Source organism: Eptatretus burgeri, chromosome 15 (genome assembly GCF_056783735.1).
Source record: "Eptatretus burgeri isolate ZD-2024b chromosome 15, Ebu_testis_v1, whole genome shotgun sequence".
In the NCBI taxonomy this organism is placed as follows: Eukaryota; Metazoa; Chordata; class Myxini; order Myxiniformes; family Myxinidae; genus Eptatretus; species Eptatretus burgeri.
The window spans coordinates 63926312-63944571 of NC_140975.1; the positions used below are offsets into that span (position 1 = coordinate 63926312).

Consider the following 18260-nt stretch of genomic DNA (forward strand, 5'->3'; position numbering starts at 1 on the left):
ATCCTCATCTGGGTCAGACTTAAACTGCCGCACTCGTGGAGTGTTGGCAGTAGAAGCAGAATCTCTCAACATATCTTCCGTATGGGGGACGTAAATCTGGCTGGCCCTTCTGCAATTAAGCTGGAAATGTGAGAGATGACATGGTATCTGTCGAAGAATAGGCCATCGCTACCCTGCCCAAAATCATTGCTTGGGGTGACGTGTATTTTAATTTTAAATGGTGTTGGTATGTCGATATGGCACAGGCATGATGGGCAAAGTGGGCTCCTCGCACTTTCAAATCTCCTTGGACTGCATACAATATCAAACATTTGAATGTTTCGTCATCCATCGTGTGTTTGTAGGTACATCTCAAGTTTCTGAAAATTCCATGAGCAATAAATTCTCACATATACTATCTTCACCAACGATGTACTTTTGACCGTTTATAGTTCCTAAAATTAACATATTTCACCTTGTGCCTGAATTTTCCTTCCACAGTACGGTTTTATTAACTCCTGCCTCAAATCCCTCGTTATTGAAAACTTTGGAGAAGATACCTGGGAGAAGCTGAGGTCAGCAGTCCATAGAGATTATCCGAATTGTACTTTAAAGTATGTAAACATAAAGTTTTGGGTTGATGTCTGGTGGAAAAAAAAACATGCATATCATAAATTAATTAATTAAAGAAATATTATTTTCTGTCATTGGTTTGAAGGATATTGGGCAACACTGCTTTTTTCATGTTATATTGAGAGCCCATCACAAGCCACCTTGAGGCAATAAAAGCAAACCACATGAGTAAATTGGCATAATCATGGAGGGTTGGCGAAGGGTTGGTGACTTCACAGAATGAGACCTGCTGAGACCGCAGGGCAGACGGTGGTTATAATACGAGTTCCTTTAAAAGAACTTCGACACAAGAGAAGGCTATTCAGCCCATCAAAGCTTGCGCTATCATTGCCGACTTATTATGGTTGTTTTTCTGTGTTCTATCCTTCTAAATGGCGATTGTCGAGTTGGGAAGCAGCACGTACCATTTTTAAGGTCTTTGGTATGACGCAGCCGGGGCTTGAACCGCCAACCTCCCAGAATCAGAGCAGACGTTCGAACCATTGTGGTTATGCATCTCCGACAGGGTTTAACTGTAAACACAATACTTCTTTTAGAACGAACCAAGTCCATATATTTTATGTATTTCATGCATTCGCTCAGGCATGTATAATACAATGTAACGGTGATCATGCAACAGTATATTAGATGCATCCACATAGACCTGCAGTGTCACGTGTTTTACTGATATTATTTCATGTACATTTTAATCAGAAGATCATTAATTCATGCACGAATCAAAGTTCTTCAACACATGATTTCCACTGGAATCCCCCCCCAAAAACAACCAAACAAGGTAGGAATGACGTCACAATCCTTGTACGGATTGCCATAACTCCATATTTTCACATTTTTTGTCATAGGTGACTGTGGCAGTTGCAGTAACAATTGGATGAAGATGTCTATGTGAGAGGGAGTTGTGCATTTGTAGGGAAGGTTGATGTAATTGTGTGTTGCACTCGTGTATTCTTCCAATTATGCTGTCACTCAGGTTGTTTTTTGGGGGATTCCATCCTGACATGTTTCATTTTCTGACTTGTTTCAGCTCATGCTGGAGACTCCTGCTGCGGACCTCTCATTTGTTAGTTGTGGAATAAGACGGAAAATGTCAAAAGATGTCGTAATGGAAATCCGTAAATGATTGTGGTGTCATCCCTACCTTGCTTGGTTGTTTTGTTGGGAGGGGGGTGGGGGGATTCCATTCTGACGTATTTTTTTCATTTTTCTTTTATTATTTCTGACTTGTATGCGAGACCAGGATGAGCAGATCACCCTCTCTCTGAAGATATTTAGTGGGTCAACTTGGTTTTTCCCCTCGTTTCCAGAAGTTTAGAATCTAAATCCATTCCACTGATGCCTTGAGCTGAATTTGAACCCACAATCTCAGGAATATCTCGTTCCCAGGTTCACCACTGTACTCCCCCTTCTTATACCTACTGATGTCTGTTGTTGCAGGCAGGCAGCAGGAGTTGATGAGAGCTTCCTGAATTATAAGGTCTATGATGACTCTGTGACGATCTCTCTCGTGGAACGAGCATGCGAAATGCTGAGTGAGTGTGCCTGCAAAACTTTTATTGATGCTTTTGTCACTTTTCCTTAAATCGTTTATTTTTGGAAATTCCTGTGCTCATCTTCGGGGTACTGCATCAATAATGCAGCAACATCACGACAAATGATGAAACCAGCAGCCAAGTACATCAATCGATAAGGAAAATAAATAACACCCACAAGGGGAAATGCTCAAGCTCAGCATCTTAAGCCTCAGTCTTGGACTCGGGTTTCTGCCTTAAGGCTTCATCAGCAAGAAAAAAAGTGATTGAATTATCTTGCAGTACAACTCTCTTTGGTTGAAATATCAAAGCTGGTGATTCGTTCAATTTCAATAATCATGTTTCAAATGTAAAATTCCTTTTGCAAAGAGTAGACCTTTGTGTGCCGGTGTGTTATCAGTGAGTTCAGAAAATCTGATCGAGTAAGGTGGGGCAAGATTTCCTGTATTATATAGTCGTACTCCTGGGTCCTCGAGTTCAGTCTACTGAACAATTTTCAATTGAAATTGCCCACCGGACCATCAGCCGGAGACCCTGTGATAAAGATGTTGATGATAGTGAACAGATAACTATGACGGAGAAGGTTAAATGAGAGAGGGGCTTCTCCTTTCAACTTGCCCCACCTTATTCTATTACCCTGGAACAATTACCCATTGTGAGCCAGCCTGGTGTTTGTTTGTTTTTGTTAGATTCCGATACACCTTTGTGTGCAGGTATGCAGCAAGACCGGTTGCTGTACCTGTTTGGGGAGCACTTCTTCCAATTCTGCTGTCACTCGGGTCATGCGCTCATGCTGCGGACTCTTGCTGCCGACCTGCCCTCGTTCCTAGATTCACTCGATTCCCTCCATTCCTTCCTCACTCTTTCCTACAAGGAACCGGCATTCCCAAAACACTCTTGTTCTTCCACATAAACATATTTCTTATTTTGAAAAAACTAGTACACCCGTTTCCTATGGGACCGGCAGGAAGGGTCATGTTATTATCCTCCTTGGGATACATAAATTACAGTTGATCTGGGCTTGCGCCCATTAGTCTGTGGGGGACGTAGATGCCTGGTGTTGGCTTAGTGGTTATGGTGGTGGCTTGGGATCCTCGGGGTACTGAGTTCGAGCCCCGCTGACCACTAAATTAACATAGGGGGGTTGACTCAGTCTGTCATCCTTCCGAGGTCGGTGAAATGAGCACCAGTATACTGGTAATTATCCCTGCGTGTGGAAGACGACTAAAGGGTTGGCGTCAGGAAGGGAATCAGGCCGTACAAAACATTGCCACAAGAAAGGGTACCATGATTGGAGTCCGCAAAAAAGCTGGCCCCTGCTCACGGAAAAAGGCTTTAAAAGGTCAGGGGTGTTACTATCCCTATTTCTGACCCTCGAATCAACTGTGATCCACCTTAGTTTGTGGAAAAACAGGCTGCAGTGAACCGGTTCAAATGAAGTAAAGCTCCTAGGATCTGTGGCATCCATGCTGAACTTCTCAAAGATGGTGGAAATGCTGTACTTGTGTCGTTACATGCAGTTCTGTGCTCTGCCTGCAACACAGGCATCATACTAACTGACTGGAAGAGGGGCCTTGTTGTCCCTCTCTTCAAAGGAAAGGGTGACAGACAGGACTGCACAAACTACCGAGGGGTGACGCTGCTTTCAGTGCCGGGCAAGGTCTTTGCTCGGATAATTATTGATAGGGTTCACCACCATCTGCTTGAGCACCAGCGTCAAAAGCAGTCAGGCTTTACACCAAAGAGATCATCAATTGACCGTATTCATGCTCTTCAGGTCCTCACCAAATGCAGACGAGAGTTTCGGCAGCAGCTGCTTGTAGTCTATGTTGATCTTTGCAAAGCGTTTGATTCAGTGAATCGGGATGCCCTCTGGGGGATTCTTGGTCTTTGTGGGGTGCCACCAAAACTGATCAATCTGATGTCTGAACTATTATCTGGTACTGAGAGATGTGGTGATACCATCTCTGACTTATATCCAGTTGTTACTGGAGTTCCTCAGGGGTGTGTACTGGCCCCCACACTTTTCAGCGTTTGTATTAACTGGATTGTGGGGAGAATGTCAGAGAGATCAAGCTGCGGTGCATCGTTTAGGAATGTCAAGATCTCTGACCTTAATGTCACAGATGATGTAGTCATCTTTGCGTTACTTTTAGATATCCTTTTGGGGGCCCTCGAGATGCTGAATGAGGAGTCGGAGCTGCTGAGATTACGGGTTTCCTGGGTCAAAACTAAGATCCAGACTTTTTTTTTTTTTTTTTTTTGTATACCTTGGTCGAGGCTCGTATGAGAGCTAACACACAACTCACAGCAAGGAGGCATGAGACAAGAGGGGCGGGAGTGGAAGGGACAAAACATTGGGGAACAGACACAGGTGAACTGTGGAAGGGAGAGGGATGGGGATGGGACGGGGAACATGGCGAGGGGAAGATGGACATTAAAGGGACTTTCAGGAAGGAAAGCAGGAGAATTGAAGGAAGTGGGCTTGGGTGGATTATCGGGGTAGAAAAGATCGAGGATTTGGATGGGGGAAGATAAGAGGTGGTGGTGAACAGCTGTTTTGAAAGCCTGGAGGGAAGAATGGGAAAGAATAGAGTGAGGAAGTTTATTACAGAGGGGGGAAGAAAGAGGAATGAGAGAGTGAAGATGAGCAGTGATTCGTGATTGTGGTAGTTTTACCAGAAGGGGGTTGTTGGCGGAGGTTGAGCGCCCTGTGGAAATGTGGTTGGGACAAATCACAGAGAGAGCAGGGGGGCAAGGCTGGAGAGGAGTCGGTAGAAGACAGAAAGACCACCGACCAACCTGCGGTGATTGAGTGAGAGGCCCAAAGACTCAGCTTCATTGCGGGAGATGCCAATGATCTTAAAAGCCCTGGTTTCGACAGCGTGAAGTCGAGAAAGGTGGGAGGCAGGAGCACCAGCCCAGAGGGGAGAGCAGTACTCCATCAGGCTACGGACAAAAGCTTTGTAAGTGGTCAGGAGCTCAAGAGGGCCGAGGAAGGACTTTGCACGACGGAGGATTCCCAGTCGGCGACTGGCTTTTGAGGCAAGGTTGGAAATGTGACTTTCCCAGGAAAGGTCATGGCAGATAGTGAGACCCAGAAGCTTGAAAGAAAAGACTTCTTCCAGAGGATTGTTGAGAAAGTGGATGGGGGGTTTTGTAAACGGTCCTTTCGAAGAGACATAGTGAGAGTGTGAGATTTGTCTGGATTGAAAGACATGTTCCACGTGTTGGACCAGTTTGTGATTTTATCCAGATCTGCAGTGAGCGAAGAAGCTGCTGCTTGCCGGTCTGAGGGATGACAGATGGTACGGCAGAGGGTGGAGTCATCGGCAAAGAGAAATAGAGGATTTTCCAGAGAGTCCGAGAGATCATTGATGAAAACCAGAAAAAGAACAGGGCCCAGAACGCTACCTTGAGGAACTCCAGCCTGCACAGGAAGAGGGGATGAAAGAACTCCATTTAGGGCCACACGTTGACTGCGACAGGAGAGGAAGTCTGCGAGCCATGAGTGGAGATGGCCTTGAATACCATGGGAAGAGAGTTTGGTGAGTAGGGCAGGGTGCCAGACTGTGTCAAAAGCACGTGATATGTCCAGGGATACGGCTCGGATTTCCTGTCTGGCATTGAGGACCTCCATCCATTGATGGGAGAGCAGTAGCAGCATATCTAGGGTAGAGTGACCTGGTCTGAAACCAAATTGATGATTGGAAATCAAGCCATTCAATGACATATTGGATGCTGCTATCTTGTCTGTACCTGTTTGTCGCAAGGACGTTGTGGCCACGGAGAGATTTACTTACCTTGGCAGTGATAATGATGTCTCTGCTGGCTGTGAGCCAGAGGTCAATAGAAGTCTGGGTCGGGCCTGGTGTGTCATGGATTCACTGGATCATGGGGTGTGGCACTGCCGGTACCTGTGCATGATGACAAAAGTTCGAGTCTTCAGGTCCTTGCTGCTTCCATTCTTGCACTATGGATGTGAGACTTGGACTCTGACCAGAGATCTGAAATGGGGACTTAATTCCTTTAGTACCAGCTCTCTTCAGAGAGTCCTTGGCAATCGCTGGTCGGACTTTGTGTCCAATGAGCGGTTGCTGAGAGAGGCTCAAATGAGATTTGTTACCTGCATAGCCTATGAGCATCAGCTAAGGCTGTATGGACATGTGGATCGTTTTCCTGACGCTGATCCTGCTCACCAGATTCTCTCAGCGAGGGAGCCTCGTGAGTGGAGAAGGCCAATGTGTCAAGCGAGGGAGCCTCATGAGTGGAGGAGGCCAATGTGTCAACCAAGTGCCTCGTGGTTGCAGCAGGTTGATTCGCATCTCAAGGAGATGGGGATGGGCCAGGCTTTTGCCTGGGGGATGGCCAGACGGAGGCCGCTGGAGTACCGGCGGAAAGTGGACACACTGACACGCTACTCCGGCGCATGCTCCCATACCTGGCCTGATATGTCGAAATAAGGAATATGTGAGATGGATATGTCGAAGAAGAGCGTTCCAGAAATGTATCTGTATTTGTTAAAATCCCAATCTTTAAATGTCGTCAACTTCCACAGAGCCATAAGAAAAGTTTTGTTGAGATAACGAGAGAATGTGTAAGGGTTCATTGAGTCGCCATACTCGACCATAACCGTTGAAGGTGTAAGTTAATGCAAGTCTGATGCTCCTGTGAACATGAATTGGTGTCCTGTGACATATGTTTGGAATTTCTCTTCCTTTTCTATTTTATGTTATTTCACATCTCTCTAGTTTCTCATCCTATTCACTCCAACATGCTTCCGTGGATACCTGCAGGACATGAATGCCCCATCATTCCGTGTGGAGCGCACATCTGTCGGACACACTTTGCTTCACTATTATTCAGACAGGAAAGGACTTTCCCACATCGTGCCCGGTCAGTCTGCCAACAACAACCTTTCTCAAACAAAGGTGTTCATTTAACCTTCATGAAAGGATAGAAATGTTTGTGGCATGCATGTTTTCGGGAAGCAGGTATCGTGAGCGCTGTAGCGAAGGACTTTTATGGGAGTGAAGTGACACTAACAGTGGTTCAGAGTGAGGAGGAAAGCACACGCACAGCGAAACAGCACCATGTGGCTTTCCACGTGAAACAGAGCGAGGTCACGGTGAGGTCGCTTTTCGGAACTGATTTGCAGGTTGCTCTCTGCTCTATCAAGGGCTCACTATCGAATACGCGAGTTTCAAAATGACGTATGAATGCTAATGAGGCCTTTCGTGCATGCGCTGTGTGTACGTTTTCGGTGGTTTGGTTTTGCTTGCTGGGAACTTTTAACCTGCAGTTGCTGGGATGAAATCTGTAATGAAAATCGTGTTTCTAACATATTTTTCAGCATTTAAATGAAAGTGGTAATTTCCAGATGGGTAACTATAATTGTTGTATTCCTGGATACAAAATCGGACTCGGGGGGGGGGGGGTGGATATAGGAGTATGAGAAATATCTGTGGATGAGACTGAGAAGTGTTGATTTACTAAAATTTCCTGTTAATACAAGAGAACGGCCATAGTGCATATGCAGTATAACAGGACAACGAAAGAAACCAGATACTCTCTGGCTCATATACTCGCAGGAAATGAATTTGTCAACTTGTACTGTATTTTGAAGCCATTCACTGACGTGCCACTGACACCAACCACTGGTAGCGCATTCCGGGGCTCACCACCCTCTTAATGGAGGCAGGCGTTACTTCAAATAAATCTTCTGGACTGATGTTCATCAAATCCTTCATCAGTTTGTAGAGTTCCAACAAGTTGCTCCTAAGCTTCCCAGTCTCATTCCTTTTTTTTTCTTTTATCTACTGTATGTATTTATGTATGCATGTATATATATATATATATATATATATATATATATATATATATATATATATATATATATATATATATATATATATATATATATATATATATATATATATATATATATATATATATATATATATATATATATATATATATATGTATATATGTATATATATATATATATATATATATATATATATATATATATATATATATATATATATATATATATTAGTGGTGGTTCAGCAAAACCACATGCCTCGAACGCAATGGCACCAACCATACAGTGATCCCCAGGCAGTTATTTCATGAGTCTTCATGCAGTTAGTCCTCCTCTCATGTCTCTTGGGTTAACGGGATGAAGTGCATTGTGTGGGTCTTGTCGTTAGGTCTCGTAACTGCCTCTTGATTCATATTCTGATTCCTACCCTAACCCTGTCCTTTTAGCCATGGTACATAACAAGCATGGAAGCACACAAGCTATTCAATAGGCAATTGAAAATAAGCACACCACGATGCCTCCCGTGGCTCGGATCCACCACACCACTCGACTACACACTTTTCCACCCGCGCATCGCGTGCCATTATTTCATTCAAATCTGCGTGCCAATTCAAAACGTAAACTAATCAACTTGGCAGAGGTATGCGCTCTACTGAGTGACCTTCTAGTTGAATTATGCACTTGAACATTGTATAACCTAAATTGCCTTGTTTGCACTTCCAAAACCTTGTTTAGAAGCACAGTACTTGGGCAAAAGTTTATGTCGTCGCGACCAATGAAATTTGCCATGCTCAAAGGGTGGAGTAACAGCGGGATTCAGACAAAATGGCAGCGCCTTGCGATGCAATGACAGAGCTGACTTCCTCCAAAATATGTTTGTCTCATACATCTTTTTTCTCAAAGATTGTTCCAAAATTATCAGTTTCTTTGAGAAGAGTTTGCAGAAGGTTCATCTCTGGACTGTTTTGTTTGACCCATCAGCTTTGAATGGTTTCCATCACGCCTGTTATTCAAAGTTCACGAATAAAGCCGTATAGATTGTGCTCGGAAATGCAAAGCAAGAGTTTAAAACACCTTTCCCATGTCCTTTTTCTTAAGACTGTTTGGGGTAAGGTGTTCTATGAACTCTCCAGTATTGGACCTGGCCTTTAAAACTTTTATTTTATTTCAATTGATTTATATATATATATATATATATATATATGAACACTGGAGAAGAACAATTGCCTTGTTGGCACTTCCAAAAACTTTGTTTTGTAGTACTTGGGCAAAACTTTACACTGTCTCTACCAATCAAATTTGTCATGCACCCTGAGGGCAAATGTACTGGCATCATTGCTGTGACTGCACCTCAGTGATCTTCAAAACGTGGATGTTTCAGTAGTTCGTAATAAAAGAATGGGTTTGAGCAGTGAAGAGGTCCTACAAGGTCATGTCCACCCCCGCACACCGCACCTTATGGCTGAGATCAGTCACTTGGCCTGAGAAGTAGTCCTCTGCTATACTCAGCGCACACCAGACCCCTCCACAACTTACTCTTGTAAATAGATCCTGAAATGAAGATGTATTTGGAAGAGTCCCAGTGTTTCCAGAATTTTACACCATAACGGCGATTACACATCATTTTCTATATTCTCATGGGAAGTTCCACAAAGCAGACATCATGGAACTCAAGGAGGATCACATGAACCATATCTGTTTGTGGAGGATATGTCAATTAATCGTTAGATCTTTTGCAATGGCGGATCTCCGAAGTTTCATTTTTGGTGCTAAAAGTGTAACTTTCTCTCACACCAGAGTTGTGCAAGTGACTAAGCAACATTCCTTATAAAAAAAGAAGAGTAGCTCCAAATCATTGAGGGATGAGTCCAGCTAACTTAAAGGAATGGGCCTAAAACTCTGAAGTGGTCCCTTCGCGTGCACACGCGACACTTTAAAGCTTGTCCATGTGAATAGTATAAATATTCCTGAAGGTCGTTTTTCATGAACGAAAGGCGATTAACAAGTAAAGGAATGATTCGATTTGGCGATGATTAGACACAAGCAGTTCAGAGATTTGAGATTTTAAAAATTTGATCAATTTTTTTGATGCGATTATATTAATTTTTAAGTAATAAACAAAGAATTGAACATGGTTTTTCATTGTAATCATTTTTTGAGGTGTTACAGTTAAAAAAGCGAACCCGTGGGGTACCGCTGCTAAAAATTCCACATAAACTGCCATGATGTAATCAAAGGAAAGATTGTCAGCACGCAATGGATAATGGCCACACATTTAGCTTTCGACTCATCAGAAAGTCAATTTGACGAATAATTTTCTGATCAAGAATCCCCAGATTACGACGATAGTCAAAATCATTATACATGTAGAAGGTGCTGTTAGACAGTACATATATGAACAAGGGTGAGATGACGTCATGGGAGGGGAAGGGTCAATCGAGTGTTTTTTGGGGGGTGGAGCCAGTCGAGAATTATCTCTCTATCGAGTGCAGCCTGTGGCTGCTCGTTGCATCATTGGTTGGGACACAGCTATGCTGCTGATGCAGTGTCCCCCATTACCAGTACACTGGTACTCATTTTGCCGACTTCGGAAGGATGACAGGCTGAGTCAACCTCCTGGTGTATTAATTCAGTGGCCAACGGGGCTTGAACTCAGGACCCTAGGATCCCAAGCCACCACCCTAACCATTAAGCCAACACCAGGCTAGTCGAGCATTAAAGGGCACCAAATAACATGAAAATCTTCCTTTCAAGATATTGTTGCGGATCTAGGGTTCACGACTTGGCACGAATGGAAGCACTCGGGTCCCTCCAAAATGCCCGGTCCTGAAGTCCCCAGGCTCAGCTAACTCCACATGCTGGCGGGATGCTAAGCAACCACAAACTCCGATTAGTACTTCCATCTCTGGCAGGGTTACACAACTTCGCATGATACCATTTCCAGTGGATTGACTGTACCAAGCAAGTTTCGTGCCCTCCATGCATACTTGCGTGGAACTTACTGTATGAGGTGTAGCCGAGCGAAACTACGAGTACACATGGCTATTAAGAGCCATATCAGTGAGGTACAATGACCTGGCTAAACTAACATGTTGACTACATTTGACCAATGGAGGAAAAGATGGAATGAGATGGGTACATTTATGACGTAAGCAATTTATTTTTTTAAAGGTGAGGAAAGGTCATGTGGCACAATAAAAGGTTTTAATACAAGCAATGTGTACAGCAGGGGAAAGCAAGGATTGAGGAGGTGTGGCAAAATAAATGCAATTACATACAAAAGAGAAGACACAGGGCAGAGCCAAACTGATATTAAACTTCTACAATCTTAACTTTGCACTAACACAACAGATGCCATCAGACATACACCCGAGGAAATCAGAGGGCAAAGAAAGGTAAGAGAAAGTACAAGGTGTAAACGACGCCTATGGTACCTGGCGAGGAGGGAGGAAAACGAAGGGTGTCTATGGTGCATGAGTGAGAAGGTGCAAAATGAGGTGTGACGAGGCAGAGAGGAAGGTGTAAAGATGTGTCGGGGGTTTTCGGAAGCAAAAGAAAGAATGTGTGAGGATAGGTTTTACGTGAGTGTAAAGAAGTCGATACGTGTAATTGTTTAAAGGACTTGGGTGGGGGGGGGGGAGCACTCGGTCTGGTGTTCGGCTCTCCAGTCCACCGCTCCATTACTCCAGGAACAAGAAAGGCTGGGCCAGATTTGAGAAGGGCAGGTAAGCGGGCAGCAGGCGGCGCCGGCAAGAGAAGAGAAGAAGAGGGCGGGCCAGATCAGAGCTCTCTTTTATAATTTGCCAACGGGGCGACGCTTGAGAGCGGAACCGCGTCATGGTGGGTGTTTCCCCACACCCTCATTGGCGCGTGGACTTGAACCACTGTGTTTGACCCACCCCGGCGAGGATTTTCCACCGGAAATGGCCCCATTTGCTCCACACTTTGCCATGCGATGGAGCTCCCAGAACAGCATGGGGTGATTGTGCACCCCATCCATGAGTGTGCCCCCTCGTCCCCACTGGTCCCTAAAGGCAGTGGTGGTCGTTGATGACGACTGTGGTTGAGCAATGGCAACAGTGGTGTTGTGTGGAGGTTGCAGTGCGGCGAGTTTGTGATGGTGATGCCGGTCGGCGTGATTGTGGCGTTGTGGTCTGATGTTGTGGGCAATTTTGTGAAGGCAGTGTGGTGGTTGCAGGTATGTTGCAGCGTTGGGGTCCGAGTATGGCGAAGGTTGGAACAAAATATCCGTTGGGGAATGGCACGTAGTTCGAACGAGGATGCTGCAGTATATGCAAATGAGGCTGTTGCTGTGCGGTCTGGTCTGTGGCATGTATGCGTGAAGGAGAGGAGGTCGTGTGTGAAATAAAGTAAAACAAGAGATAAGAGAATAAAGAATGTGATACAAGGCCTGCCTAAAAGCCCTCGCAACACATTTTGTCCATTCAACCCACTAGACATAAGGGAAGTGCTATCTAAAACAGATACTAATGAAATAACTGTCTCGGGACCACGACATGGTGTCTGCCATTGCCGAGGATGAGTGCTGGTTTCGCAGAACCACAACAATATTTCTTCAAGAAAAGAACAACGATTAAGTGTGAAGTGAAACCATATCTATTCATTAACCCAAACATGATTTTCTAATTCTGTGGACTTTAAAACGATTGTCAATTATTTCTGCAGAAATGTGAGGAAACAAACAAACACACAATGCCTGAAGAAGTAGAAGAAGAGGAAGGAAGAACTGCTTTACGAGTCAAGCCCAGAAAAGGTGTTCCGATATAAATGTGTTGATCATTAGATTACATATTTTAATAAGGTGGATTTTATATCGGCTTCCATATGTTCATTAAAAAAGTCTGATAAATATATGATGATGATGATGATGATGATGATGATGATGATGATGATTATGACGTTTGTCATGTTCTGCAGATTTTACCCCAGCATACCCAAGACGTCTGCTCATCAATGTTAAAACATTTTGTGATGTCTTTCCTTTCCACATCATCTTTGATGATAAGGTGATTGACACCTGATCCTGACATCACATATATTTCTTGCACGTGGTGATGAATGAGTAGGATCAGTTGCGGAGATACACACCTGCAGATTATATAAATAACAAGACTATAAGAAAGCACACTATAGCAATATAGCTCGTCCGTTGCAGAAATGTTCTCAAAATGACTACATGGGATGTCGTAAGATTAGTGCGAAGAAATCAGCCAGTCATTCATAGGCATCTATATTATAAAGCAGGAGTGTCTGTCTGTCTGTCCGTCCATCCGTCCCCATTCCTCAGCTTTGGGGCTAGCCTCATCAAACCTTCTGTGGAATGTTTTGGGGTCCCAGCTGATGTCCTAAGGTGGGTGGGAGGTTTCATAAATACCTCAATACAATTATGATTTTGACTTTCGATCCGTACAAAACTGCCCCCGATCCAGATGTAAAACGAGGTCAGCAGAAACAGTCGCTGGTTTGACAATATCTCAATACAAATGTGGTTTTGAGTTTCTCCGAACAATCCCGATTTTATCCATCCGAAGGTGGGTGGGAGATTTCATAAATTTCTCAATACAATTATGATTTTAATTTTCGATACATATGAAGTGTTTTGGATCCGCCCTTTCTTGCCGGCAGATTTGTCTGTATTGGGTGTCACGTGAGAACGATGTCTCAATTGGTTTACCTGACGAGTGTTTTGTATTTTGTTATATTAATGGTATCGAATTAATTTGTGATTGGAATGAAAATATAGAGAGATCGAGTTTAAAGTAGAATTAGGAAATAATGTGAGGGTTTCCACCGGTGACATTCGGGATTCGGCATTGTAACATCATAGATCCTTCTGTTGGGATCAGCTGCAGTAGGTTTTTTGCCTGTCTTTCAAGAACTGACTCTCCAGCCCCCTCCCGTGTATAGCACGGGTACCTCGCTAGTTTTTTCATAAGTATATTAAATACTGAAGGTATATAGTTCATGGTGTAGTTATTCTCAAATAAGGTTCATAAATGGGCACCACACACATTTTTCATCTTTCAAACCCTGCCTTTTGTACGACTGCGCTTTGTCGTAATTACGAGATTTTCATCTCTCGACTCTTTATAAGACGTATTTCGGCCATTCAAAGTTGTTTAATGTAAATTGCTTCCCTGACACCATTTCTACAGCTGTGCATTACACCTTCATGACCTTTAGCAAGGGCTTCAACCTTAGTCATTGGCATCCTCGAACACCACCTTCGTCAGAGGTGTGGTGTTGGGGAATTGTTGATGACACGGTTTTTCAGTTGTTTTTATAAATTGCTTTTGAAGATTTTTTTAAACCATCACAGTGCTTCCCGTTTATGTAATCGAAGTATCAATACTATGTGTGTTGTGTAAAATGGTTGTGCTCCACCTCATCAAAATTTGTTTGACCAAACTGTAGTTGCCACTGTTGTGTCACAGTGCCCTCCTCCATAATGTGACTTCTTCTCCTGCACCCTCTTCTTTCCACTCCATGACAGTTGCGCGTGTGCCAGGCTGGCCTGGCTGCTCAACGCCTTATTCCAGGGTTGCACTTTGGGGTACATTTCTCCCATTGCTTCTCCCTGATACAACCGCCGCTGCCAGTGAAGGCGAGCATGCTGCGCTGCTTCCCAAATGCAGCTTGGGTGCTGCGTGCACAGGGCAATAAACACAAGAAGTCCATTGATCTCCGGGGTAAAGATACGTACCCAAAAGTATTTGCAAAAACATGGAAAAGGCTAACAATGAACTAACAAAAACATGGAAAAGGCTAACAAAAGCCAGAAAAGGTGACAGCATATTGGCAAACATTGTGCTCACCATCTCGTGCATGATTCTTAAGAACAGTAGTCATTATGAACAATTACTATAGTACTTACGAGACGACCCGTGAACCCATTGGGTTCCCGTTGAGACAGCGGTTGATGAAAAAAAAAATAAACAAAATTTTAATATTATTTAGTGGTCAAACTTTAATTTGAAGAAAATTTGAGCATTTACCTCAGGAGTCATTGTTCGGCCAACCGGTTTCTCGAGATATATCAACACATTCTCCATGGCTTGTCCTTGCACTTTATGGATCGTCATACCAAAACTTGACTGAATCGGGAATTGATTTTTTAATAATTATTTTTGGTGCCCGATTTGAACGAAACTTGATACTGCACACCACAGGTGAATGGTGAGTAAGGTGACCCTAAAAAAATTGCGCTATCGTGTACCGTTTTGGCTGTATTTCGGGAACATACATACTTGTATATACACATACATACATACAAGATGAGAGTTTTAGTAATATATAGATTGTTATTGATTGGCCCTGATCAGTTCTGCTCAATCAGGTCGGCGGCACAGAGACAGCCGGTCGATCTCCCGGGATCGGCCCAGAGATCCGTCACATCAACGATGTTGTGCTTTTTCCTTCGTAGAGCCAGGACCGTGCAGTCTTCCATCATGTGTTTTATTGTGCGAGGTGGCTGGCAGGTGTTGCAGGTGTCATCATGTCGATGTTTGTACTGTATGTAAAAACTGTAGGTGGCATCCACAGCAGAGGCATGAAAGGTGAACATAATCAGAACTGGGAACTAATTTCTGGGTCCTCAATTGGTGCAAATGGGGTTTAGTGCCCATGATAGTTTGGGCCCAGGTTTATTGATTGTGTTTAAGGTGATGTCGGTGTGGATGTGTTTTTTGTAGTTGTCGATCGGTGGGGTTGGGGATGTTTTGAAGGATGTCTTTGTGGTGACCGTTATTGCATTTGTCATTGGTGGTGTCATTGCAGGGCAAATGGTATGGATGGACAACCCAACACGTGTCCTTTTCATATGCTCACCAAGGCTACGCAGCATACAGGAGCTCGAGATCTGCGGGCTGCACCTCTCAGACTTAGCCCCCCATGATGCAACCCGTGACCTCGTGTTGCTCAACCAGCAGCGTCTTGCAGAGATAAATGTATGGATGCATCTGGATACAGTAAAAGTAAAAGTATACAGATATCAGTGCAATATTTTTTTCAGAATCATCACAGTAGACATAAATAACCCATTGTTAAAGATTTTCAAACTCATTCATAAATACCTATCATACAACCTTTGCTGTACTGATGGGCAGATTCAAGCAGCCGTCGTGATTATCTCCTTCAATGAAACGGTAATGAAGTTTGCAGGTGCCTGTCAATTGATTGCCTAGGCAGCTTCATGCGTCCGAACTGTGCACAAATGTATCCTTGTCCAAACCTCACATTGGTCCATAAAGGTCAGCAAGAAAGGAGAGGGTGGAGAGTGGCTGGGGACAGAGAGGATGGCATGGAATGCAGTGGGTCCAGCACACATATGCTGCATCCACAGTGTATTACGGGGCTTCGATCATTCACATGAAGAGGGACTTCTTACAATCCAAGATCACAGTCACATCGATCCAGTCCACATAATATTAACCCTCACCCACCCCACGATTCGTTGTGCAGACAAGAGTCTACTGCAACATACCATTGTTCTGAAGCTGACCCCTGCTGCATGTTTTGACCTTGATAGATGCTTGCATGGCCATGCTGCTCACCCGCAGTAATAAAAAAGGGACTGAGCCCCAGTTGTTACCAACAAGGTGGGCCAAGTGCTGGTTAATGGATAGTGCAATCAAACAAACCAACCAGGCCAGAGTGATTCTGACACCGGTGCCTGGGTTTGAACGTTTTCCTGTGTCCCACTTTGTGCTCCAGCATGCAGAGCCAATCATTGTCTCATAGGGATTGGGATTGCCAAATTCCTTTACCAACCTTGTTGAAAGTTACTAACTCGCGACCAGCAGGAGATCAATGTACTGTATAGTACAGGACTAATGCAATTATAGTCAAAAATATTGGTAGCTCCAAAATGTACGACTCCATCATGTTTAATCAAAGTTCTCCCCCTCTTTAGTCTGAAATGAAATAGAGATACTGGTCTCCAAAATCTGGGCTCATGGAAGAACTCGGTGAAGACATAGGACAACAAGAATAACTGCACTGTGGTCACAACCTGAGACGCAATAAATAATTCCCCCTGAACCCCCCCTCCCCCCAACAGGGGTGGAGGAGAGCAAGAAAGGAAAGGGGTATTGTGCTCCCGGTGGGAGCGGGTGTTTCTAGAATCTAAAATTAGCCAAAAATACCTATAAACATCCTCCAAAGTTATTTTTTTGGACAAAGATAATGCTAAATACTTCTGTTTGAATGCACATTTATGATTCACAACTCTTTTCTGAAAAAATTGGTGACTTCACTTTCAGCCATGCGATTTCTCCATGAGAGGTCGACTATATTTTTTCCTCAGCAATCTTAAATCGACTTACAAATCCTAACAATCGACATACTGTACTGTTGAAATTTTAGGAGTAAAAATCGCTTTCCTCTCTTGTTTCCAAAAAAAAAGAAGTAATGTTGAAGATTTACATTTCAAGCGGTGTATAAATGCAATACAGTCCCACAAGACAATTTTTGAATGGCCCCGCCTATGTGTACACAAATTACAGGAGGATATGGTGACCTCTCTTTCACGCTTTTAGTTTACTGTATCTTACGTAGAACAAATAAACTGCACACAAAAGTTGATGGGGAATTAAAACTTTCAAATATAACACAAATTGAGCAGACGCAGATGACTTTCGCCAAGTGGTGGTACAGTTTTAATCACGAGTGAAGCACATTTTACTCATTTGTGGAAGAGAAAACAAAAGACGCATGCGGACCTCATTGTGAGTAACAAAGCCGATGGAAATCAGATGATATTTAACAAAATTACCACATGAACGGCTTTAGGGAGGCGCATACCGTGCGTGCTGATTGATGGGCATGATTCAACCTTAATAATAATATTTATATTTGACGAATTCGATTTTTTGGGGTTCCTCATCATGAGTAACACTTGACCCAAACAGACAATGTAAATCTGACACAACAAACCCAGGCAGTGTATAATCAGCAGCAGCCTCCAGACCTGATGTCTTCGGCCCACCAGAAAACCAAGATGGCGGCAACACCAATTTGTCTGGGTGCCAGGGTAGGTGGAGTGAAGCACCAAATGTAGGTGGGGGACAGCTGTCCAACGAATGGGTGCACCCTGCACATGTCAAAAATCGACCCCCCAACAATAACCAAACAACAACCACGCGTAGCTCTTGTGGACTTGCCACACGTCGCAAGTAAAAAGGCAACAGTGACAGTGGGGTAGAAAAGGTAGGGAATAACATGATATGGTGGTGCACCACCTGCAGAAAACACTGGAGGTAAGGACAGAAATCTCT

General features: G+C 43.8%; 1 protein-coding gene and 1 long non-coding RNA gene across 2 annotated transcripts in view; both read left to right on the forward strand.

Annotated features, from left to right (window-relative positions):
• LOC147012332 (uncharacterized) overlaps nucleotides 1–18260 on the forward strand; it is a 294843-nt gene that overhangs the window by 126649 nt on the left and 149934 nt on the right. The window lies entirely within an intron of this gene.
• The window catches only part of LOC147012333 (guanylate cyclase soluble subunit beta-2-like), a 29872-nt gene continuing 11848 nt past the window's right edge, over nucleotides 237–18260 (forward strand). Inside the window, exons 1-10 of the mRNA XM_085857931.1 lie at nucleotides 237–245; nucleotides 481–554; nucleotides 2047–2141; nucleotides 2855–3021; nucleotides 6938–7037; nucleotides 7136–7269; nucleotides 12652–12739; nucleotides 12904–12992; nucleotides 14480–14675; nucleotides 15763–15932. Coding sequence (XP_085714057.1) covers nucleotides 237–245; nucleotides 481–554; nucleotides 2047–2141; nucleotides 2855–3021; nucleotides 6938–7037; nucleotides 7136–7269; nucleotides 12652–12739; nucleotides 12904–12992; nucleotides 14480–14675; nucleotides 15763–15932 — 1122 coding nt within the window. The remainder of the gene's footprint in view (nucleotides 246–480; nucleotides 555–2046; nucleotides 2142–2854; nucleotides 3022–6937; nucleotides 7038–7135; nucleotides 7270–12651; nucleotides 12740–12903; nucleotides 12993–14479; nucleotides 14676–15762; nucleotides 15933–18260) is intronic.